General features: G+C 47.1%; 1 protein-coding gene across 1 annotated transcript in view; it reads left to right on the forward strand.

The window, feature by feature from the left end:
- The first annotated feature begins 500 nt into the window (after positions 1-500).
- The window catches only part of LOC105014132 (neurogenic locus notch homolog protein 1), a 34,078-nt gene continuing 10,230 nt past the window's right edge, over positions 501-24,348 (forward strand). Inside the window, exons 1-22 of the mRNA XM_010876176.5 lie at positions 501-753; positions 1,909-1,990; positions 12,486-12,748; positions 12,888-13,226; positions 14,299-14,421; positions 14,876-15,109; positions 15,273-15,428; positions 15,636-15,821; positions 16,046-16,159; positions 17,947-18,060; positions 18,177-18,410; positions 18,509-18,619; positions 19,431-19,623; positions 19,773-19,918; positions 20,121-20,234; positions 21,245-21,364; positions 21,526-21,678; positions 21,828-22,056; positions 22,283-22,484; positions 23,254-23,407; positions 23,544-23,728; positions 23,985-24,117. Coding sequence (XP_010874478.4) covers positions 696-753; positions 1,909-1,990; positions 12,486-12,748; positions 12,888-13,226; positions 14,299-14,421; positions 14,876-15,109; positions 15,273-15,428; positions 15,636-15,821; positions 16,046-16,159; positions 17,947-18,060; positions 18,177-18,410; positions 18,509-18,619; positions 19,431-19,623; positions 19,773-19,918; positions 20,121-20,234; positions 21,245-21,364; positions 21,526-21,678; positions 21,828-22,056; positions 22,283-22,484; positions 23,254-23,407; positions 23,544-23,728; positions 23,985-24,117 — 3,643 coding nt within the window. The 5' untranslated portion in view covers positions 501-695. The remainder of the gene's footprint in view (positions 754-1,908; positions 1,991-12,485; positions 12,749-12,887; positions 13,227-14,298; positions 14,422-14,875; positions 15,110-15,272; positions 15,429-15,635; positions 15,822-16,045; positions 16,160-17,946; positions 18,061-18,176; positions 18,411-18,508; positions 18,620-19,430; positions 19,624-19,772; positions 19,919-20,120; positions 20,235-21,244; positions 21,365-21,525; positions 21,679-21,827; positions 22,057-22,282; positions 22,485-23,253; positions 23,408-23,543; positions 23,729-23,984; positions 24,118-24,348) is intronic.

A 24,348-nucleotide genomic window follows, 5' to 3' on the forward strand; every position in this document is an offset into this window, starting at 1 on the left:
ATATCTTGATGCCATTTGAGGCCACAATGTTACTCTTTCGGTGCTCACCACCTTTCTGTCAATGTCACCACCCAGGCTCCTTATGAAACAAAACATTTACCATGCCTTTAAAGAGCATGTGAAGGGAGGTTTCTTAGTGTTGAGAGCCCATGCTCCACTGAAACACTTTTCAGTAACCAATATTTTTGTTTGACCTTGAAAACCATTGGCAATATTGCCCTAAAAGTACAAAGACCATAACTTGCTGTAATTGAGCATTAATTATATTTTATTCAGGTTGATAAGGTTTACTTGATATTGAACTTACTTTGGCTTGCCAGTTGACAGTATGTGTTTGTATGCATGTGATTGGAGTAGGATTTAGTAGGAAACAACCAGCAGAGACTACTTTGATCTATTTTGTAAGTTCCACACTGCTCCTGGGAAAGTTATCAGGGAAGTAGCCTTGGCCTGCGGCAGGTTAACGCCCCTATCTGGACATGGGAATGGAGAATTGAGTCCCTCAAGTCATTTACAACTGGGAAACTGAAGTGACAACATCGCAGGAGTTCAGAGACGCCCAGCAAAAGCTTGCTTTTTTTGGATTTATGAAATTATTTATTGGACCTTTTTTTAACTATCGAAAAGGAAAATAAACAGGATCTATGATAACTCCACGTGGAATTATACATCAATTTTAAATCAGAAAAGAAGGAATGCATCCTTTCTTTGTGAAACTAACTTCCCTGTTGTCGCTGATTGCTCTAACACGAGGTAAGTGGAACAATATTACTAACCCATGTTTAGTTCGATACACATAGATACTTTTAAATAAAACAATTGAAATTGTAGAGTTAATACGGAGATTAATTCACTCACATAAAGTCGCAAAGTAAATGCAGATGTGTAGGCAATAACAAATAGGTGGAAAGCGGCAATTTTGATTGTAACGATCTCAGAACGTTGTACTTGTTGCATTCGAACTTATATTTTAAATAGTCTGTCTTTGGCGATATCTTGACACGAGAGAATTACTTGCTAGAAAAGTCTTTCAGTACTGGTAAAACACTTGGTCTTTAGATTGTTTTCTCTTTATATGTTCGTACGTTTATAGTTATATATATATATAGTCAGGCAGTATATTGTATGAACACTATCCGACTGATAATTCTCATGCATGATTCCATCTAGCGAAGCTTACCCTTTTGGAAAATGTTGGGTTGAGTGAAGTTGGCTACATTTCCCACAGTCGTTGTGATAAAGTTTCTTGATTTGCAGTGATTTGAGACGACATAGCGCACTCAACACCAATTATGATTTTTATTTGAACCGCCATGTACGGATTTTTAACTTGGCTAATTGATGTTATATTTAGTACATTATATTGTTTCCATGTCCTTTGGGCTTCATGTGGATGTATGGTTTTTGTACGTTCGCCTCACACTTGACAGCTGTTGCGCTCCCAGACCCAGCTCGTGCCAGGCATACGCTGTCCACCGAGCGTCTGCCAGAAAGTTCACAATTCACCATACTTTTCGCAGCAATATGAAAACTCAAGCCTCGGCTACTGAGTCAGTTAGAGAACTATTTTTGCAGTTGTGTGTTACTCCCAAAAATACTGTAAATTCTTTGAGACCGCTGTGAATGGGAGAATGCTTCTGCTGGTGTGGTGTCAAGTCATGTTCACCACAAACTGCATTTCATGGTGGCAGTAGTAAGACCTGGGTCACACTGGCATAGTCATGCGCTGTAGTGCTTTCATCTAGTAGGCCTACTCATGGTTTAGTAAACCGATGTTGTTGTTTTCACAAAATCATCCATTGATGAGAATGATACCTGTATATAAACTAGTCTTGTGAAAATAAAATGAAAAGATTACTATTTGCTCTTAGTTTGTTGTTGTTGTTGTTGTATTGACTTTGTTTCCAGGCCTAAGATGCTCTACATCCACCGAGTCCTGTTTAGACCTGGGGCGGTGTGAGCCCACGGTAGAAGGAAATGGAGAGTGCAAGTAAGTTCTAAATTTATTTTTTTTACAAGAGGCAATCATACACTGCAAGCACCTGCAGCATGTTTAAAAAACAGTACATTGATTTGTCAAGACACTGATAGCAGTTGTAGACTCATGCATGATTCCCACAATCGTGGTAAGAAATGTTCTTTATTTACAGTGTTTTGAGCAACCACAAGTTTGTTTAATCCAGGATAAATTATTTATTCAATCCAAAAGTTAAGTTGTTATAGTTGAATAATGTTGACCTGAGTCCCTGTTAAGGACTGATTTTCAGTTCTCTCAGATAGCTGCACATGCCTATCCTTGGAAGACAAACACAACACAGGTCTGGTCCAGCCAATAAATGACATGTTGGTATTGATGGGGGGGGGGGGTCGCTGTGTCTGCGTGTCTAGCGTACGGTCCAGCGCCGGCCTCTGCCACAGAATGCCGGCTCCCTCTCCCCAGTAGAAGTATTCATTTGAGACATTCACTCTGAGCTTTAAATCTTGTTTCTATTTTCTTTCACGGAACGACAGCTGGGCTTTGCCAGAAGCTCAGTGGCCATTGTTCCCTAGTCAGATTAATTCTGTGTGACTAATCTGGGTGAGGCTTCCCAGAGTGCTGGCTGTAGCCCCATCCCACTGCCTCTCCATGTCCTGCCACTTTCTCCCCCCTGGCCTTACCCCGCTCCCCCTGCTCAAAGGTTTTGTCCCCCTGTTGAATAGGCTTTCTCTCTATGAGTGATTTTCCTTACAAGGACAGATGGCAGTAGAGTGTGATTCAACTGGACGGTTTCATAATTGGGAGCCGATACATGAGAACTTGTAATGCATATCTTAAGTTGTTGTGGTGGTTTTCATTCAATTATTATTATTATTTTTTCAAAGTATAGTAGATCTTCTTCATCACCAGCACACAGAACGTACTGCATGTTGTCCCCCCAAACCCTCGTCCCCCGACCTTTCTACAGAGGCTACCTGAACAAGGGCTCTGTTTCCAGCCAGGCGTCAGTGCCGGTTCTCTCTTACTGAGCGACGTGGCTCCATCAGGCCTGGTTGGCTCTTGGCTCTGTCAGGCCCAGGGAATCATTTGGCTCTGAGCCACATCTTTATTCTGTCTGGCGTTGTTTTGCCCACCCTTGTCGGACCACAAAGCCATCATTGTGCCTCTCACTGTCCTCAGACTCTCTTAATTAAACATGGTGATTGCAACGAGTGGTATCCTAGATTGGAGCACCATGTTATTTGTATAGGGATTCATTTTATTTTTTGTTCTCAGCCTTCAGTTTGTGTATCTTTTTACTATGCCTTTTTTTTTGTATTATCCCTTTGTACCGAAACTGAACAATTGCCTGTATATTTGGAACGTACGTATTTGCTCATGTGTTTATTACTGGCAATGGTTTCTTGTTTATGGATGTACAGTATGTTTGAACAAAGTTAAAACAGTCTTTTGACTCATTTTAAACAGTGCTATGATGTAGAAAAGTGACGCCTCATGTTGGTAAGGGTTTCTCAACATAAGTCTTCCATTTTGAAAATACTGTCTGGCGAGTCCAACTAAATTGTTGATATGACAAATTCTTTGAGCATTGTGGGATAAATAATACAGTGGGCCTTCATTAGAAGTGAATGCCTGGTTGGACCATCTCCGTCCAGGTGGGTTCTGTGGATGAAATTATAATGTTATCAGTCAACCCTAATAATTGATCCATCAAACCAGAAAGGACTGTATACTCACTGCCTCATATTGGAGGTTAACGCAGTAAGAGAGGGGATGATGAGATGGGCCAGTTTCTGTGTTACATCTTGTCAAACCGGCTGCATTAGACAGGCCGCATATGCCTGATAAATCCCATGAAGCCCCTTCCCTGAACTGAAAGTGTCTTTGCACTGCCATGTCTCATGCCTAACGGGATTATGACCTTCCTGTACCTAAATGAGTACCACGTCGCTCTGAAGTCAAGTCAAGTGGTATTCCTGAGTCAAGTGCCGTCCAGTGCTTCGGTTTTGTATTTTAACGCAGGGAGGCCTGCTTTCCATTCCATGCCATGAATGCCTCTTCATATCTGGACTGGCGATGAAAGCCCCTGGGATCAGGGCAGGGGAGCGCAGTTTATCTTTGAGGCCTTGAGTGAGGCCTCATCTAGCTGACTGACATGACAGTAACAGAAAGCAGTGCCCGGGCCGAGTTGAGCCCAGCAGAGCCGGTGGAGGCAGCGATATGATCCACCCTCCTGGCGAGGCTCTGGGACGGCTTGAATCAATGGGCTTATCCTCAGACAGATGAGAGATGCAGGGTCTGGAGAGGGCTGCCGTGCCCGGGGTTCACATACCTCTGTCAGTCGGCAGGCAAACAGAAGACACTCGCTTGTGTTTTTGACAAGCCATTGATACAGTAAGTCACATGACCTCTTGTACTTCAGAGGAGCGTTCAGTACCCGGCTGGGGTGGGAGATTTGGAGGCCATGTGTTGTGGATGACACGTGGGTCAGGACATCGCAATACGGCATCAGTAATGGAGCGTCGTACGTGCTCCTTTGTGTTGCCCGTGTGGTGAAAGTATTCCCGCAGTAACAAGGCAGACTCCATTGCTTCGGAGACAAATTGCAGTTAGCGCCTGAGGCTTCGCCGACAGGTTTCTAATCTCCAGGCACTGTATTGAAAGAGCTGGAACAGATATAACTTTGGATAATCAATCTCTCTCAAGTCTCTGTCAAGGTTTTCTAAAAAGCTAGCAAGATGGCCTGGCTACGTGTGCGTTAAATGTTTCTGACCGAAGAGAAGTAAGAAGCAGGCCCATTAATTCCCTGGCAGCATGTGTAGTGTTGTGGTGACTGACTACAGTATCAGTATGAATGAAAGCGGCCCTTGTCTCTGGCCAGGGATGCTTCAATGTTATCTCTGTTCGCTACGGGCAGATGAGTCCCTGAGTCTTAGTCCCCACCCACACATACCCTTCCATTCAGATACAGGAAACGGCCTCCGAGGACTGAGGGAAGAAAAGGTGCTGTATTGTATGTGATCATATCACACAAGGCCCTGTGCTTTCATGGCCCGCCTGGCCGGTGTTGGCTTTCCTTTGGCACCCACCTCAGTGAACTGCTCTGTCACCGTGTGTCCTGTGTTCGCCGAACGTAGTGACTTGACGTTGGGCAACTTCAACGGTGGATTAGAAGTATTTGAATCTGAAAGGTGACACATGCCAAGACAAATCCCTTAAATTTGAATAACAGCGGTTAATATGAATGGCAGGCAGGCGTGTTTGTGCGTGTTTGTGCGTGTGTGTGTGTGTGTGTGTGCGCGAGTGCAGTGAGGCAGGAAAGGAAACACTAGAGGAACATCCTCATCGTTTGAGCCTCCCCACCTGTCTGTCTGTAGATCCTAACAGAACAACTGAAAAGGACTTTCATTACCCACAAGGCAGCACACTACATGATACCCATGATTACTTGTGGTTTTGCCAACTCCAAACAGAAGACCTCTGCTTTAGTCGCAGGTGTTCTTTTAATGTTCTCACACATTCTCACAAAGGATACTCATCTATGGGAATGCTAAAGACTCAAAAAAAAAAACTTTTCAAAACAGACAGTCAGAAATGATGTCTGAAGTAATATTCTACAATATGTAGACCCAACCAATCACTTTCAATGTACTCAGCAAATAGTCTTTTGTAGGTTCTTCTTCAGGGTCTCTTTCCTTGTCACATTCATTTAAACCACCTTTAACCACCTTCAAGCACTTAAGAAGTTCGCCTCCTTACAATGCAACAAGTCCCTAGTACCGCTACCACCAGTCATTAGTATTCAGGAGTCCCCTCCCCTTCCTCTGCCAACTGCCTCTCACTTTGCCCCCCCCCAACACACAAACACACCTACCCCTCTACTTACCTTCCTACCTACCTAACCTCTGCCTCTCCGGTCTTCACACAGCCTCTGCCTCCCTGTCTTTTACCCTTGTCCCGTTTGCTTCCCCGTGTTGTATCCCGGTCCCTGGGGGAGCGGTGCCTTTCCCATGGGCTCCGTCAGTAATAGGGTCAAATAAACAGGCCTCTAATGAACACTACCAGATGTGGGCTGGGAAAAAGAGAGCACGGCAAAGCACCAAAGCAGGCCCTGGGGGAGTGCTTTTAAACACATCTGACAAGACTAAAGGGTACTTAGCAGAGGCACATACCCCAAACAACCAGGAAATGAGAGTGAAAATAGGCATGAAAAAAAGTATTCCTGGCTCAGTTTGACTCCTGGCTGGAGAATCTTCGATGTTTTAAAGATGAGGATGAGACATGGAAAATAGTTCATGCAAAATAAAACAAGGCTTGAAAAGCTCTAGGCCTCCAACACTGTTGTGCTGTTAATATGAAATTTAATTAAAACTGATCTTTTGGACCAACTAAATAAACCAAGTTCGTGGATGGTAAATCACCTGCTGGGTCTACAACCTTGGCAATTCAAGCATGTAACATGCAGAATCATCACAAATGTCAAATAATTTCAAATGCCAAATAAGTTAACATCAAAAAGAATTTAAAATGTATAATTATCAAGCACGGTCATGGAATGAATAGAAAAGGACGGCAGATGTTCTGTGGTCAGATGCAACAGGAAAGTTACCCGCTGCTAATTACAATTTGTGTGGTCTGTTTTCCACTTAAGGGAAACTACAGTCTAATACTGTAGATCAGTGGTAAACAGGGGGCTTAATGGCTGTCGTAGGCTCTAAACAAAGCTCATCCTTGTTAGGTCCAAAGTAGGACGCAACAGCAGCCAAATGAGAGACGTGTGTGTGTGTGTGTGTGTGTGTGTGTGTGTGTCTTTTCAAAGCCACTGTGGTTTTCTGTGAAAACTCAGAGAGTGACAGATGGCAGGTTGTGGCTCAAATGTAAGGAAAGCACCCCCCCCCCCCCCCCGGAGTACTGGCGTCTGCTCCGGAGGTCATGTCTTCTGACATCTGCCCCCGACCTGGGCTGGTATTGAGCTGCCTGATGCTCACTGCAGCCATGTCTTTCATCCTCAACACCACACACACACACACAGTCTCTCTTTCTCACACACACACACAGAGACACACACAAGCTACTGATGACCAGGAAGAAAAGAACTCCCAGCAGGACAATAGAGGCTGCTGGGATATGGAGGGAGACAGGATCACAACAACAGTATGTGCCTGACCAGAGATCCATGTGTTATGACACCAGTCTGGCCCCACTGCACACAGGAATAGCTTCTGATTTCTCTCTTCTTTTCAGGTCTTCCTCAACTTTCAGACGGAAAGATGACCTGCTGCCCAGATTAACAAGCTGTAGTCTAGATGACTTGGAAGGGAGTCTGTTGCTGTAGCAGCTGCGTTTGACTGTCTGATTTGAATGGTGCAAAGTAAACACTCCATAAAAGAGTAGCCGGTTGTCTTTTGTTGTCCTTTTATGGTCCGTGGCACAGGTTCTGTAAAATGTCTTTTGTGCGGGCTGTCAGAAAGATAAAACAATAGAAATAACTACAAATGTAGTTTATATTTGATAATGATTATGTACAAATGTGTGTTAGTGGGATACATCTCATTTCTGTGGAACAATGTGGAATTCATGATTGACTCAATGCGGGCAAGTTGACTCGGCCCTGAGACATTGTACAGCTTTAACGCTTGGTATGTGGTTCTTCGGTTCAAAGGCAGTGTTTCGTTTTCGCCAAACCTCAGGTATTGCGGGCAAACAACTCCACCTTTGGCTCACCTGTCCAGAGCGCATTGTTCCAGTCATTTTGGTCTTTACACAGGTGTTGCCTGGCAGTCATTAAAGGGAACAGTGCTAGAGCTAAGGCTTCTTTCTGAGCTCCCATGAAGGCCATGTTTGTCTCCTTCAGATTAATTTATAATGACATGAAAGGCCTTGTAGATCCCCTGATGTTACCATGGCGTTCTTAGAGACTTCTATGAGCATCTTCTGGTTCTTGGCTGAATTTGTTAGGAAGACCTATAGATTAAGGATAGACCTTGGTAGGTTGCTTGTCATCTGGAGCTTTCTCCGTCTGTTGGTGATTAGAATTTTTGGGAAATGGTAAATTCCATTTCCTAGACTCATGGGCATCAATAATCTTTCTTCTGAGGACCTTGGATATGTCTGTTGATGTTGGCATGATGTGTTACCACACACCCATAAAGTCAAGACCAAGTTTGGAAAAAATTTGAATGTTTTTCAAACTATGTGGAAGGCTGGACTCTCCCAGGTTACTCTCTAATGCTTTTCCAATCATTTGCACTTGTTTTGGTGCACCTAATTGTAATTTTAGCTATTGTATATGATGGTAATGGTAGGGCTGTACTAACTCTTCCTGCATAAAGTAATTCAGTTTATTTTTGTATAAATGATTTTTTTGATTTGTTACATTCACTTACCTTCATCAATGAAGGTGGTCAAAATCTCCATGTTTCTATAATTTATATAATTTCTAAGTAAGTTTTAAAAAAAAGACAACTGTTCTTCCTTTTAAATGACTATAGAATTCCACAATATTAAAACATTTACTGAGCTTAGTAGGAAACCAACCGTGTAGAATTGTCTCAATGCATTAGGTATTCATATATTCCTTACACATTCTGACGAGGCAGGGGGAGTGGCAAGTGGCATCAGTGCATGCCACTTGGTGTAGCCGTTAGTGATTATGCAGTAACCGCTTCCCCAAAAACCTTGGTTAAATGTTAACTACAAAGCTGCCTATCCTTACCACTCAATCCATTGGCGATTTATTTCGCTAACTCTGCAATCATATGCCACAGGAGGCTAGTTGGCTTCCGAAACTCTGCTAACACAGTTGCTGCACACTTGAATTAAAGGGAAAACTAAATCTGGAACAATTGGGGGGGATGGTTTGTTTTATAGATTTTAAAACGCACCAAAACACTCATAACACATTACATGAGATTCTAATAAATGGCATTTGAATTGCCTAAAAACAAACAGACAAAGGTCCAGTCAAGAATCAAATCCCAAATGTTGGCTTACAAAACCAGTCATCTCTATGGATGTCATGAAAAGGAAGCATAGGGGAAAACTGGTGGGGAGGGAGCCAGAAAACGTCCTCGGAGGAGGGACGGTGTGAAACGATAGTCGTTATAAGGTTCCAAATAGAAGCAATGGAATGAAGATAATGGACTGAACATAATTATCCAGGGCAACCTACAGTTGTGTGCGCATACATTTCCCCCAAAAAATATGCAAGCTGGCTCCCTGTGGGAATTGAACCCACAACTCTTTGTAAGTGCCATGATCTACGAAGCTACACAGAATCCCGCGCAGTGACCAGTGATGAGCCAGTCCTGGTATAAGGAGAGCGGAGAAGTACTTTGTGGACCAAAGGAAGAGTAGAAAAGGTTTAACAGCTGAAGGCATTCAGCTCGTGGGCTCCCGGGCCGGCCTAGCCTGTCTGTGGTCGGTGCTGAATGGGGAGGAGAAACAATGGACCCACTCATCCTATCCCCCTTCACTGCTTCTAAGGGGACGGGGGGGTATTCAGACACCCGCTGCCCAGGCCACTGCTTTTCTCTTGGGGATGGGGGAATACAGGGTTGAGGGAGGGGGCGCGGAGGTGCAGAAATGGGTGGGTGGGGGGTGGGGGTGGGGGTGGGGTTGAGTGAGCGGCGGCCCGGCGGCAGCTGCCGTCCCCTCATTAACATGCGCACCTGCTCCCTAGCTGCTCCTTTGGGGAAGCGTGGCCCGGAGAGTGATGCGTCGCCCCGCCCCACGACCCCCAGATCCCGGCACCCGCTGTGTCTGCACTGTCCCCCATTCTGTGAGACCCGGGTTGGCTTATAGACTCCCACTATTCACCACTGCATTGCTACAGACGCTGTCTGGCGGAATTCTTCTGCATTCTTGCACGTCATAATTAAAATGCAGCCAATGATGGGAAAGAAACAAAAGGGCTTTTACTAAAACTATGGAAAACCAAGATCCACAGAGGATATATTAGTGTCACCATGGAGAAACACCATTTGATTTATGTTTAAATGGTTCATTTAGAATTGTCCAAAAATAGCATATGGCGATGGTGGGGACTTTTGTAGACAAGCATTTCTCTTCCTCTGCATTTCTTGTCAACAAAATCCTCCTAATATGCTCCTTGTAACCCAAGCTGCTGTATGTCCCAGGCACTGTAAAGGTAGGCTGGATGTCCTGTGAAATCACACCTTGAAGCAAAGTGACATCAGACCCTTGATGTTTGTGTAACTAGCACCCAAACTACCATGTGATGTTTTCTTTCCCTGTTCACCCTAATCCTGTGAGAGAGGGACGCTGTCTAAACACGTCTGTCCCCACAGGGGGGCCCCCAGCTTGGCCCCGAGCCTCCAACCCTACTCACAACCAAGTGCTGCCTGGGAATGTTTGGGAACGGGATTTAGACGGCCCCCTCTGGGTTAATAGTAATCTATTCTGTGTATATGCTATGCTTTAAACAATTTTTAAAAAGTTGCAGAGATACTGTATGGAAGTATCTCTAAGATGTTAGACCAGATGGTTGCTATTTTTCATGTCATAAATTCTGCCATCGTATTGGTCTCCATATAATATTGTTGTGTATTGTTAAAGAATGCCGTCAGTCTATCTATATTAACCAACCACCCTACATTCTAGCCCTGTGGAAAACAGTGTAGTAAAACCCTTGCGAGTGTTTGGTAACAGTATAGTGGTTGTTGGCAGACCATGTTATCTTTATGAAGTAGGAGTGTTTGGTCGCAGTATAGTGGTTGTTGGCAGACTTATCTTTATGAAGTAGGAGTGTTTGGTCGCAGTATAGTGGTTGTTGGCAGACTTATCTTTATGAAGTAGAGGAGTGTTTGGTCACAGGATAGTGGTTGTTGGCAGACCATGTTATCTTTCTGAAGTAAGAGTGTTAGGTAACAGTATAGTGGTTGTTGGCAGACCATGTTATCTTTCTGAAGTAGGAGTGTCTGGTGGCAGTGACTTTGACATCACTGAACAGTGTATAATTTGATAACCTTACATAGCCCCTTGCTAACCTCTCTGACCCTGTATGTGTGGGTCTTCCTAACCTCTCTGACCCTGTATGTGTGGGTCTTCCTAACCTCTCTGACCCTGTATGTGTGGGTCTTCCTAACCTCTCTGACCCTGTATGTGTGGGTCTTCCTAACCTCTCTGACCCTGTATGTGTGGGTTTTCCTAACCTCTCTGACCCTGTATGTGTGGGTCTTCCTAACCTCTCTGACCCTGTATGTGTGGGTCTTCCTAACCTCTCTGACCCTGTATGTGTGGGTCTTCCTAACCTCTCTGACCCTGTATGTGTGGGTCTTCCTAACCTCTCTGACCCTGTATGTGTGGGTCTTCCTAACCTCTCTGACCCTGTATGTGTGGGTCTTCCTAACCTCTCTGACCCTGTATGTGTGGGTCTTCCTAACCTCTCTGACCCTGTATGTGTGGGTCTTCCTAACCTCTCTGACCCTGTATGTGTGGGTCTTGCTAACCTCTCTGACCCTGTATGTGTGGGTCTTACTAATCCCTCATTCTACTGTACTAGTCAATGTGGGAATCCATCCCTGCTGATCCCTGCAGAGGCTGTCCTCCTCTTACTCCCTCCCTCCCTCACCCCCCCCTCCCTCTCTCTCCCCTCCCTCACCTCCTCTCCCTCCGTCTCTCCCCTCCCTCACATTCTCTTACTCTGTCTAGGTCTCTCTCTCCCTCCCCACATCCTCTCATTTTGTCTCTCTGGTCACCTTGTCTCTCTCCATTTGTTAGTTTGTCATTCTTTCTCTCTGTCTCCCTTTCTTTTCTAAATTTAATTCAATGGGGCTTTATTGGCAGGTTGAACATTAGTTTACATAGAAACATTAAATCAATAATTAACATGTGCAATAAACAACAGCAAATGAAATGATCTCTCTGTGAAGCGTTAGCTCAGACCTGTGAGAAAGTTCACGGGAGTGGAACGTATCCCTTGCCCCCCCCCCCCCCCCCCAAACCCCATGTTTTATGGCCGAAACACATTGTCTGAGAGGACGACAGTGAAAAGACAAATGTTCAGTTTAGTTGCAAGGTTTATCATGACTTTGCTGTCTTGTAAAAACTTTTGGCAGGAAAGCGAGAGGGAGAGCTTTCTGACTGAGCCCTTAGGTCTCCTCCCTGAGAGCTGTGACTAGTTGGTGCGGGAGGTGAGATGGGTGAGGGGGTTGAGAGAGGTGAGGAGTGTTTCCCAGCCTACTGGAGTTTTATATTGATGAATGTCAGTGCCCCAAGAAACTTCCTCTCCTTGTTTACCCTCACCTCTGAAAACATGAGAGGTGAGAGTGGATTCCAACTTGGTATTTGCCATCACTCTTCCTAGTTATCGTCCTGCTACTAACACAGACAAAAACCACAGGCACTGCACACATGCTTAAAACAGAAACCGTTTAACAGGGGTTCTCCGTTGTCAGTCCTCATCTTTTCGATCCAGCTTTCACCAAGACCTCGATGTTGTAGTGTTGTTATGTTGTTCTGACGTCGCGTCTCTGTCTCTGTCCAGGTGTCGTGATGGGTTTGTGGGGAACAGATGTCAGCACAGAGACCCCTGCTCCGCCTCTCCTTGTAAAAACAGCGGCACGTGTCACGTGGTGCTCCGAGGGGATTCGGTGAGCTTCGCGTGTGTCTGTGAGCCGGGCTTCACGGACCGCGTGTGTTTCACGCCCGTCAACAACGCCTGTCTGAGTTCGCCCTGTCGGAACGGTGGCAGCTGCGACCCGGTCAACCTCCAGGACTACAAGTGCCAATGTCCTCCCGGCTGGTCCGGTAAATAATACTTGTCGCGCTCTAGCCGGGATGCTGAGGCGGTCTCCGCTGCGCCGGGGGGTGACATGATGACGGTTTCCTGTAGTGTTTTGTTGGGCTGCCTGTGTTGACCTACCAGGCGGCTGTCTCTGTCCACCAGGTAAGCAGTGTCAGCTGGCGGACCCCTGTGCCTCCAATCCGTGCGCCAACGGCGGCCAGTGCACGCCCTTTGAGTCCCACTACATCTGCACGTGCACGCCCCGCTTCTACGGCAAGATGTGCCAGCAGGACGTCAACGAGTGTGCCCAGAACCCCTCGCCGTGCCGCAACGGGGGGCGTTGCGTGAACGTGGTGGGCGCCTACCGCTGCCAGTGTCCCCAGGAGTACACGGGCGAGCACTGCGATGTCCGCTATCTGCCCTGCAGCCCCTCCCCCTGCCACAACGGGGGCACCTGCGTCCAGAAGGGAGAGACCGCCTACGAGTGCTCCTGTGTGCCAGGTACTGTTCCCTTTCACGTGGCCCCATCTGATCTGCTACGGGCCCCGAAGCCAGTTTACACAGATTCTGCTTCTGTCATCGACTCTGAACTTTCCAGTTGTGTGAAGTTTGGATATAATCACGTATAAACCAATACGTTTGCTGTGGATTTTCTTTCTAGTTTAACTTAAGGTGCCCTGTCTAAAACAAACATCCCCCACGGCGAACTGGCCATACCAGTCTGTCAGTTGTGTAGTGGCTGGTCGGGATGATGTCATGAGAGCTGGCGGAGGGAGCTGCGTGGAGGGCAGTGGGGGAGCAGGAAAGTGTCGGGCCTTATCGTAAAGGAAATAGCTGAGGGGCAACATCCTCGCGGCAGAGCAGAGACTTCTAGTCCTGTAGACAGTTAGCACAACTAGTCATCCCATCTCCGCTCTCCCTCCCATTACACACAACTTCCACCCTGCCCCCTTCTGAACCCAGCAGGTTAGGCTAGATGTTTAAATGCCCTGTTTCAGCCTCATGGTAATGTTGGAAAAACTGTTCTCCTAGTCTAGCGAAAAATTTATTTATTAGCCAAGATGTGCACCAGCCTTGCCAATGTTACAATGAAGCTGAGATTCCACCTCCCTGTTTGTTGGTTTTTGTGGGTAGGACAACGGCATATTGATGTGTTAAATGTTTTTTTATTGAGAGTGGCAGACAGTGTTGTGGTGTGTTATTTCATTCCAGCACAGCTGCTGCTGTACGAAGGGAAGCTGTGGTCTGTCTGTTACTAACCCCTTTTTCTGACTGCCTCAGACAGAAGGACTGTTTACCCCCGGCATTCATTGTCCTCTGAAAGAGGCGGTGGACCGCATTAACTGTAGTTTAAATCCTCCTGTTTTGAAAGTAGCAAACCAAGTCATTTTGAAACTACAGTAATACTAAGCAATATTGTCTGGGCTATGTGGGAGAGGAATACGAAAGGACAAATACAATATGCACTGGTACAATAAGCTTCCTTTTTATATTGCCTATATTTATGAAAATCTAACTGGATCTGTCTCTTGAGACAAGGTTGATTTGTAAAGTTATGTCCTGTCTTCTCTAGGTTTCTCGGGTCAGAACTGTGAAACTAACATTGATGACTGTCCTGGAAATAATTGTCAGAATGGAGCAACCTGTGTGGATGGTGTTAACACCTATAACTGCAATTGTAAACCTGAATTCACAGGTAAATATATACCCCCCCCCCCCCACACATATGTCCCCCACCATTCAGCTCTGTGCTCCAGGTAGATGCTTCTCTTGAAAACAGATCTAGGATCCAATTACAATCCTCAAGTACTATCCTAGATCATGTGGTGTTTTTTACATTTATACGATGACACACAAACAAACAATTCTTGTTTTTAAGCCAGTTATCCAAAGTATATATTTCCTTATCTGTCTGCTTATGTTTGTTTTTTACCAGGTACTGCTGTAATGTGTACCAAGTGCATACCCATCTTTTTGCAAAATATCACAATTACAATTATGAGTACGAGTATCACTCACTACAGGAACTGCAAACAATTTACTACTTATTAGTAAATTGTTCAGATGTTTATATTCCATTGTCCCTCTCTGACTCTTTGTGTCCTCTGTACCATGCTGACTGGGCATCTCTCCTCCATTCTCCCCGAAAGGCCAGGTCTGTTTAGACGACATTGACGAGTGCGAGTTGATACCCAACGCGTGCCAGAACGGTGGAACGTGCCACAACATCTACGGTTCCTACCAGTGTGTGTGCGTCAACGGGTGGACCGGCGACGACTGCGGCGAGAACATCGACGACTGCGCCTCCGCCGCCTGTGACAAGGGCGCCACCTGCCACGACCGAGTGGCGTCTTTCTATTGCCAGTGTCCCCCCGGGCGCACAGGTGAGCCCACGCTTCCGCTGCCTTTTTACAGTCCCAGCAGCAGAGTGACTTCCCACTGTAGTTGCCGTAGGCCATTCAAATTGTACAGCTGAACACCAATAATTGGGACCGTTAACCCACGATAACCCGTCGACCAATGTTGCTGTCCCCGTGTCGACGCCAGGTCTGCTCTGTCACCTGAATGACGCCTGTATCAGTAACCCTTGTCAAAAAGGCTCCAACTGTGACAACAACCCCGTTACCGGCAACGCCATCTGCACCTGTCCCCTGGGCTACTTTGGCGCCGCCTGCGACCAGGACGTCGACGAGTGCTCGCTGGGTATGGCTAGTCGGACCACCGTGAGGGGCTCTCACGGACCCCCGTTACCACAGATCAACACGTCAATATGTTGTAGTCTATAGGAGCCTTTGTTATGCTCAGTTAGTCGAGACGTGGCCGAGAGCGACCGACAGTCTCTGTCTGTCTCTCTCCATTGTGACGCAGTCAGACGCTATTTGTTAAGGTGATCACCATGTCTGTGTTCAGGTGGCAATCCCTGTGAGCATGGGGGCAAGTGCATGAACACCAAAGGTTCATTCCAGTGTAACTGCCTGTCCGGTTTCTCTGGGGCTCGCTGTGAACACGACGTCAACGAGTGCCTCTCCAACCCCTGCCAGAACGAAGCCACTTGCCTCGACCGGATAGGAGGTTTTCACTGCATTTGTATGCCAGGTAATTGACACGCAAACACGCGTGAACAAACACGTGCAATTTCTTCTTCTTCTTCTTCTTCTTCTTCTTAGCAAGTTCAATGGCTCCATTAATATCAATGTGTGAACACAGTCTAAACCCATCTCCTTGAAGACAGGTGATTTGAAACTAACCAACTAACCAAGGGATTAACTAACCAACGGTCTAACTAACCGGACCTTGTTTCTCCTGCTAATTGGCTACAGGCTACAAGGGGCTGTTCTGCCAGATCAATACGGACGAGTGCGCCAGCAACCCCTGCCAGAACAATGGGAAATGCATCGACAAGATCAACACCTTCCACTGTCAGTGTCTCACAGGTGAGCCCCGGTGCCTCGCAGTGGACGAAGGGGGGTCGATCACCCCACTGGACGGGTCGGGCGCAGGAGGCGGGCTCTAATCCCTGCCCTGAGGCAGGCTTTAGCAGGCCAGCCCCGGACGAGCAGGAAAATCCATAAGGAAGGGCTTGAGGAAGTTTACACTTTGAACAAGTTTTTACTCAGCTGAGTGTGCACTGAAACGAGGTTTGGATGTAGCTAGCCCACAAGGACGTTAACTGAGCGCTAAGGAAGAAACTAAGAATAGGAGATGAAATGGTGTTGTGTTTCCGTGTGCTCTATTTGTGTAGTTAGCAAAGCATTCGTGGTGAGGACTGTGTGTGGTGGTGTTTCACTTATAGAAACTAGGCGATTTGTCGAGGCATTTCTCCGGGGATTCCACTGGGGTTAAACTACGCGAGGAGAGGCATTGAGGGATTTATTGGCAGAGGAATGTTCAGATAGAAGAACGGAGGCCGACCAACACAGAAATGTTTCTCAACCCCCTTAATGTGTTTTTCTTCTCATTCTTTGAGCAGGGCTATTGAGGTGGAAGAAATTTGGCGGGAAAATAGTTCAGTTCAGTCGGTTTGGTTTAAAGACAACTTGAAGAGAAAGGCAGAAGGCTCCTTGTGTTAAAAAAAACATGCAGTTGGGAAGCTGAAGAATTAATAGTAGGGGGTACAGCAGAGAACACAAGGGTAGTTGGTGAAAAGCCACCTCTGTAGACAGAATAGGGTGAATGGCGAGGGGGAAGGAGATAGTCTTCAATGAGACAGTGGCAAAAGTGGAACAGGGGAGGGAGGTATTGGGGTACCGGAGGGGACTGCATAGACTGTTATGGTTTTTGGGGAGGGGCGGGGGGTATATGGGCGGGGGCTGAGAGGGCGAGAGGGGAATTTGGGGTCCTCATTGATCCTGCTTGAAATGTAAATGTGTTCTGGTGTAAGCCAAGGCCAGTGTAGTGAAAGGGTCTGTGTCCTTTCATTTCTGTACATCGCAACTCCTTGGAAACCCCACTGGGCCCTTTTGTATTGTGTGATCCAGAAGCCTGGGCTAAATCCCCACTCTGTGTTACGTAGTGTTAGCATGGACGGACAGTGAAAAGCTAATGGCCCCCGTGTTGTGAATGGGAAAAATCACCCGGGAGCCGAGCTAACAAGTAGCCATGTAGCCACTTCCCATCTGGATTAGTGACAACTGGGACGTCTGGCTGGCTCAGACCACCTGTGTGTTCCAATAGCCATCTCCTTTATCATGAATCCTAACAGATTGAATTCCAATGCGTTCCTGCAAAAGACTGTACTTTCCCGCTACAGCAGTTGGGAGATCACTACAGGCAAGAGTGGTCCCTGCTGGATGATTCTGAATGATTGCGGATTTGAATACTGAAGTTCAAAGGTCAAGGTGGGCCTTTTGGGAAAGGCGGAAGGGTAGGAGGGCGAGGGCAGGGCTGAAAGAATGCCTATTGTGATGGAAAAGTTTTGGAGGACAAAAGGGGCAACGGGCTCGGCTTTAAGCAGGCAGTCCACCCTTTGTCTTTCATCCATTTCCACGAGCCCCTCCCCCCAAACCACCCGAAGAATTAGTATTAGCGTTATAGGTAGTATTTGCGAATTTGAGTAGGAAGAAAGGAACACTACTTTTAAAGCTTGTTGTACAGCACGATTGGTTCATATGCAGGTTTATAGAGACTGAGTGGGAATGGTTTGGACTACTCTAACTAAACACACACACACACGCATAGTCAAATAAACACACTGACTTCCCGCCTTTTCTTGTGCTTCCAGGCTTTGCCGGGAGCCTTTGCCAGATGGATATTGACGAGTGTGCCAGCACGCCTTGCAAGAACGGCGGCAAGTGTACAGACGGCCCGAACAAGTACACCTGCGAATGTACCGACGGTACGAAACAAGGGCCATTATCTAAGAATCGACGTTGACCAATTTCGCGTTTTTATTCTTTTTTAATCAAAGCGAGGAGTTTGACTAAAGTGACCAGCCCGTCGTCTTTCCTTTAGGTTACGCGGGGCAGCACTGTGAAACGGACATCAACGAGTGCTCCTCCAACCCCTGTCACTACGGTACCTGTAAAGACGGCATTGCCTCCTTCACGTGTTACTGTCGTCCCGGTTACACCGGGCCACGCTGCGAGTTCAACATCAACGAGTGCCTGAGTCAGCCCTGCCGCAATGGCGGTGCCTGTCAGGACCGCGAGAACTCCTACATCTGCACCTGCCCCAAGGGCACTGCAGGTCAGACACGCGCACACACTCGGAAAGCCTCAGAACTGTCAAATAAATCTGTGAAAACGTGAGTGCGGAAGTATTGATGCTAGTTTCTTTGCTCCTAGGTACAAACTGTGAAGTCAACCTGGACGACTGTGAGAGCAAACCGTGCAAATATGGGACGTGCATCGACAAGATCAACGGCTACGAGTGTGCCTGCGAGCCAGGCTACAGCGGTGAGTAACCCCTGAAGGGGACCGGTTTGTCGGGCCACTCTGATGCAGTTTGGACGAAGGTTGGACCGGTCCGCTGAGGGCGGGTCGAACGAGGGGTTGGAGCAATGGGCGGGGGAGGGGGCGACAGATGCAAAGCGAACGCTCTCCTTTTGAGGTTTTCCGCTGCGGTGTCACTTTTCAGCCCCTCCCTGTCCCCAACCTGCTGCCTAGACACACAGGCTGGGCTCTCTCAGCAGGCCCTGAAAGGACCGTAACTCACCGGGGATTTCTCTGGAGAAAAGATCCCCTGAAAGATTCCTGAAAGTTGATATTTTAAAAGGGAGGAATTGGGTCCATGCTTAGGGGCTGAATGGCTTGTCTTTATGTTATGCGTGGCACCAGTTGAATGGCGGCGGCGTTTCAAATGGCCGACCAAAAGCAGGCTTTAAAAGTCCATGTTTTTCGAGGTGTTTACTCTGGAGAGCTAGACTCTTTTGTGTGGTCCATTTGCTGGTGTAGCACGGGTAGGGCTTTGTGTCAGGCTTGTGTTTGACTTCAAAATGATATCTTCACAGATTGGGAGTCCAACCTCTAAAGACTGCAACATGATTTTGTGTTAGCAGTTTCAGTTCTAACCATGAAGCATTTTTCATTTGTACTGAATCAGTTTCTAAGTTGGTAGAGCATGGTGCTTGTTGACAGGGATCGGAAACGTATGCACTCACTACTGTCAGTTGCTCTGGAGAAGGTTGTCAGCTAAATGGAAGTATTCCTATTGTTAAAGAGTTTAGAGGTCAAAGAAATGAACCTGTTTGTGGTTTCTGGTTCACAGGGACAATGTGCAACATCAACATAGATGAATGTGCCCTCAACCCATGTCACAACGGGGGTACCTGCCAAGACGGCATCAACACCTTCACCTGTGTGTGTCCAGAGGGTTACCACGACGCCACCTGTTTCTCCCAGGTCAACGAGTGCCTTAGCAACCCATGTATTCACGGCCACTGCCAGGATAAAGTCAACGAGTGAGTCAGCCTATCCACACCTTTCAGTGTCTCCTCGGCCAAGGCAGTCGCTTAGCTGTGTCCAATTTACATCTATAGCAAGATGCTATTGATTTTGATGAGGACTTGACTGTCTGAAACTCTAATGTTGAGTGTCGTGTTTCTGTCAGTTACAACTGTCTGTGTGACAATGGGTGGAGTGGCAAGAACTGTGACATCAACAACAACGAGTGTGAGTCCAACCCCTGCATGAATGGAGGAACCTGTAAGGATATGACCAGCGGATATGTCTGCTCCTGTCGAGTCGGCTTCACTGGTGAGTGTGTTTGTGTTTGTGTGTGTGTGTGTGTGTGTGTGTGTGTGTGTGTGTGTGTGTGTGTGTGTGTGTGTGTGTGTGTGTGTGTGTGTGTGTGTGTGTGTGTGTGTGTGTTTGTGTCAGTATGTCGTTCACCGTCTTCATCTGTTTGACCCTGAATCAAACTCACGTGCTCATTATCATCTCAACGTTTTGTTTCTAGGTCCGAGCTGCCAGACCAACATCAATGAATGTGCTTCCAACCCCTGCCTGAACAAAGGGACCTGCATTGATGATGTCGCTGGCTACAAGTGCAACTGTTTGCTGCCGTACACCGGTACATTAATGCTTGTCTGTTGTGAAATGTTTTTCTCTCTTTCTGAGAAATGTTTTAGTATCTTTGTTGATAAGTGCGGGGTGTCTTCGATGGACACACCAGAAAAAACATGATATGAAAGACCCAGCTGTTGATGGAAGTTCAGCAGAAAGACTTTCTCTTAAAAATCCAGACTCTTTGCTGAAACCCTCTTGGCTAAAGCTCGTGTTGACGTTGGCCTTCCATGACAACTTGACAAGTGTCGTAGATAACCATACTGGAAAATATTTTCCTGAAGTCCTCACATCCTGTCTTCTTATATTATCTTAAAAAAAAAAAAGATAATGATGGATTGCAACCTTTTTCATTTATTCCCTGTGTCTTCTTTTTGGAAAAATCCACACATTGTTGGGAACTGGAATAACAGTGGCTTTTGTGAAGGGCGGGGTTGGGACTGAACGGCCAGGGTGCTTGACACATTTCCTGTTTGCAGACTTCCTGTCTCACAGAACAGCTAATGCCTTGACAATGGCAGGAAGCTCCAGCCTGCTTCCTGTCAGTGTCGGGTGTTGTGGAAAGAGATAGGGAAATGTCTCCATAGGTCCAAACAACTCTGCTGTCTAACACTCACAGACTTAACACTGGACTAGTGTGTGTATGAAGTCTGTTTAAATGTCCAATAAAATGGAGGGCAGTCAGTCTATCCAGTCACCTACTACATCCACTTATTCTGGCTCCCATTTTACCAATGTGCGAACAATAAAACTGAGAGCAGTATCTCTGTGTCTGTGTGCGCGCGTGTGTCTGTGTGCGCGCGTGTGTCTGTGTGCGCGCGTGTCTGTGTGCGCGCGTGTGTCTGTGTGCGCGCGTGTGTCTGTGTGCGCGGTAAGAGGGAACTAAGTGTTTAGAATGTTGGGCAACTAGCCAAAACATTTGCGAATATACCATTGTGCCCTTGAGCAATGCACTTTAATTGCTGTACGTCATTCTGGAGAAGAGCACCTGCTAAATGACTACTGTGTTTCTGATAGGTGAGAACTGTGAGACTGTGCTGGCACCATGCAGCCCCAAGCCCTGTAAAAACGGAGGTCTGTGTCAGGAATCTGAGGACTATGAGAGTTTCTCCTGTGCATGTCCAGAAGGCTGGCAAGGTGAGGGTGCAATACATTTCGTAGCAGATGATGACATTCTTACACATAAAAACTAACTCCTGCATCAATATATTAAAATGGGCTAATTTCGCGTACAAATTTGGGGTGTACTCTTAGCTGTGCGTGGAATAAGCCTTCTCTCCCTCCCCGGCCCTCTACAGGCCAGACCTGTGAGGTGGACATTGACGAATGTGTGAAGAACCCGTGTCACAACGGGGCTTCCTGTGAGAACACCATAGGCAACTACCGCTGTGGCTGCAACGCCGGTTACACTGGCCGCAACTGTGAGACCGACGTGGACGACTGCAAGCCCAGTAAGCCTCCTGTCAGAACGGGCCGATATGACTGTAACGTCCGCCACGTTCTTTCATGTCTTCCAAACAATAAGCCAAGGGACCTAGTCGAGGCGGCCAGTGTGCTATGCTAATCGCTAACCTCTCTCCGCTCCCTTCGTCTCCCCTAGACCCCTGCAGTAATGGGGGCTTCTGTCGGGACGAGGTGGACAACTTTGTGTGCACTTGCCTGCCGGGCTTCCGCGGCATCAGGTGTGAGGAGGACATCAACGAGTGTGACAGCAACCCGTGTAAGAACGGAGCCAACTGTACGGACTGTGTCAACAGCTACACCTGCACCTGTCCGCCCGGCTTCAGCGGGATCCACTGTGAGAACAACACACCCGACTGCACCGAGAGGTAAAGGCAGCTTGGATTCCTTCCTCATGTGGCCGGTTATGTCCGTCACAAATTCAAACACATTGAACTTGTCCACTTCTGCCCCCTGTGGCGGAACAGTTAATAACCAGTATCCGGTTGCGGCTCGAGAAATTCCCTCTCGAATAACAGAAAAATAGTCCTACTTTTTTAAAGGAAATGTCTGGTATGGCTTTTGCACGACATTGACGTGCGCCCGCATCCTCAGCTCTTGTTTCAACGGCGGTACGTGTGTGGACGGCATCAACACCTTCACCTGCCAGTGTCCGCCCGGCTTCACCGGCAGCTACTGCCAGCACGACATCAACGAGTGTGACTCCAGACCTTGCCTGAATGGAGGCACGTGCCAAGACAGCTACGGGACCTACAAGTGCACCTGTCTCCAGGGCTACACAGGACTCAACTGCCAGGTAGATGCCGCAGACTGACTTCACCGCAATACACACAGTCAATAGATCAGGTTGTGATTGGACACAGCCCTTTAGCCGTAGTCTATTGGCTTCATACTGTCATAATGAAGGGTTCGTTATTACGTGAACCCAAGTGTTAATGCGAGATGATGTTGACAAGGACAGCTTAACTCAAGGTGACGTCTGTGTGGATTAGTGAAAAACTAGAGCTATTCCACAGACCCCTACGCTTTCTTATTGCTATTATAAACAGGTTACCGATGCAATTAGAACGGTATAAAGAAACACTTATTTAAACCGATTTATGGCCTTTGTGTAAACTGTGGCTTTCAGCCAGACAGCATTCAGTGGTCAAGCGGCATGGAATGTTGATCAGATCATTGTTGCAATGCTGAACAAGGGCTTGTAAAAAGGGATTTATAAGTACCTGTTTGATTGATTGAACCGACAGTATACCACGGATATGACCAAAGACTATTTCTACTTATGTTGGTAATGAGTTTAAAATGGCAATAAAGCACCGCTGGGGTTGACTGTATATGGCCATTACATTCCACGTAAGAACAACCTTTAGCTGTGTTTTTTTGGACGACCACATCTCCATTGTCCGTATTACTGAAATAGTGTATTTACGGCTCATATGCTTGGCTACATGAAAATGAGTGTTAGTGTTTGTGTCTGTAAGACAACAGTGGGCGTTTCAACTTCTGGGAAAGGTATTCAGTGTCTCCCAGGGACAGACGGTTGTGCTATTGTGTGTCGGCTACAGAACATGGTACGCTGGTGTGAATTATCCCCCTGTAAGAACGGGGCCAAATGTTGGCAGACCGGTACCACCTACACCTGTGAATGCCAGGGCGTCTGGACGGGCCTCTACTGCGACGTGCCCAAGGTCTCCTGCGAGGTGGCGGCCAAACAGAGAGGTAAGCCGGACGGCGCGAACGAGGTTGGGCATTATTGCATTTGTGACCGGTCGTCGCCGTTCCATAAATCTCACACCACCAAGAGAAATCACGACCGCACGACTCACATACCCATGTCTCCGCCATCCGTCTTCAGGAGTGGAGGTGGCCGCCCTTTGCCAAAACTCGGGCCAGTGTCTGGACGCAGGGAACATCCACTACTGCCACTGCCAGGCAGGGTACACGGGAAGCTACTGCGAGGAGCAGGTGAACGAGTGCATCCCCAACCCCTGTCAGAATGGAGCCACCTGCACCAGCTTCCTGGGAGGGTACTCGTGTCAGGTACTGCTTGGAAACCTCGCCAGTTCAGTCTCACTTTGAGATGTTACACCTGGTTGTTCTTCATCAATCGTTTTGCCTCGTCAAACTGTGTCCGGACGGATGGGTTGTTTATGAACAGACTCTGGAACTTCTCATTCATGTGGAAATCTGATGAAAGGCACTTTGCTGACCTGTGCGGAAAACTGGCAAAACAGCCAGGTAAACAGAAACAGCCTTGTTTCATGTCAGTGATTGATTTTGATTTTCCCTCTCCTAGTGCGTTCTGGGATATGTCGGGACTAACTGCTCCAAAGAGATCAATGAGTGTTTCTCCCAGCCGTGCCAGAACGGGGGCACCTGCATTGACCTGATCAATACCTACAAATGCTCCTGTCCCAGAGGAACCCAAGGTCAGGGTCCAGCCACCCACTCTTCCACACCACCCCCATTATTCCTCCAAACTCCCCTCTCCCCTCCCTTTTTCTCTCTCCTGCCTCCTGCGGTCTCTAACTCTGTCTATTACATTCATCTATCCATTCATCCATCTATCTCACTCTCCCCACTCCCACTTGCTTTCTATATTCCTTTCTTGCTTCTACTCACTCCCTCTCACTCTCCCTCTATCGCCCTATTGCACTCTC

The sequence above is a fragment of the Esox lucius genome, chromosome 13, assembly GCF_011004845.1.
Source record: "Esox lucius isolate fEsoLuc1 chromosome 13, fEsoLuc1.pri, whole genome shotgun sequence".
In the NCBI taxonomy this organism is placed as follows: Eukaryota; Metazoa; Chordata; class Actinopteri; order Esociformes; family Esocidae; genus Esox; species Esox lucius.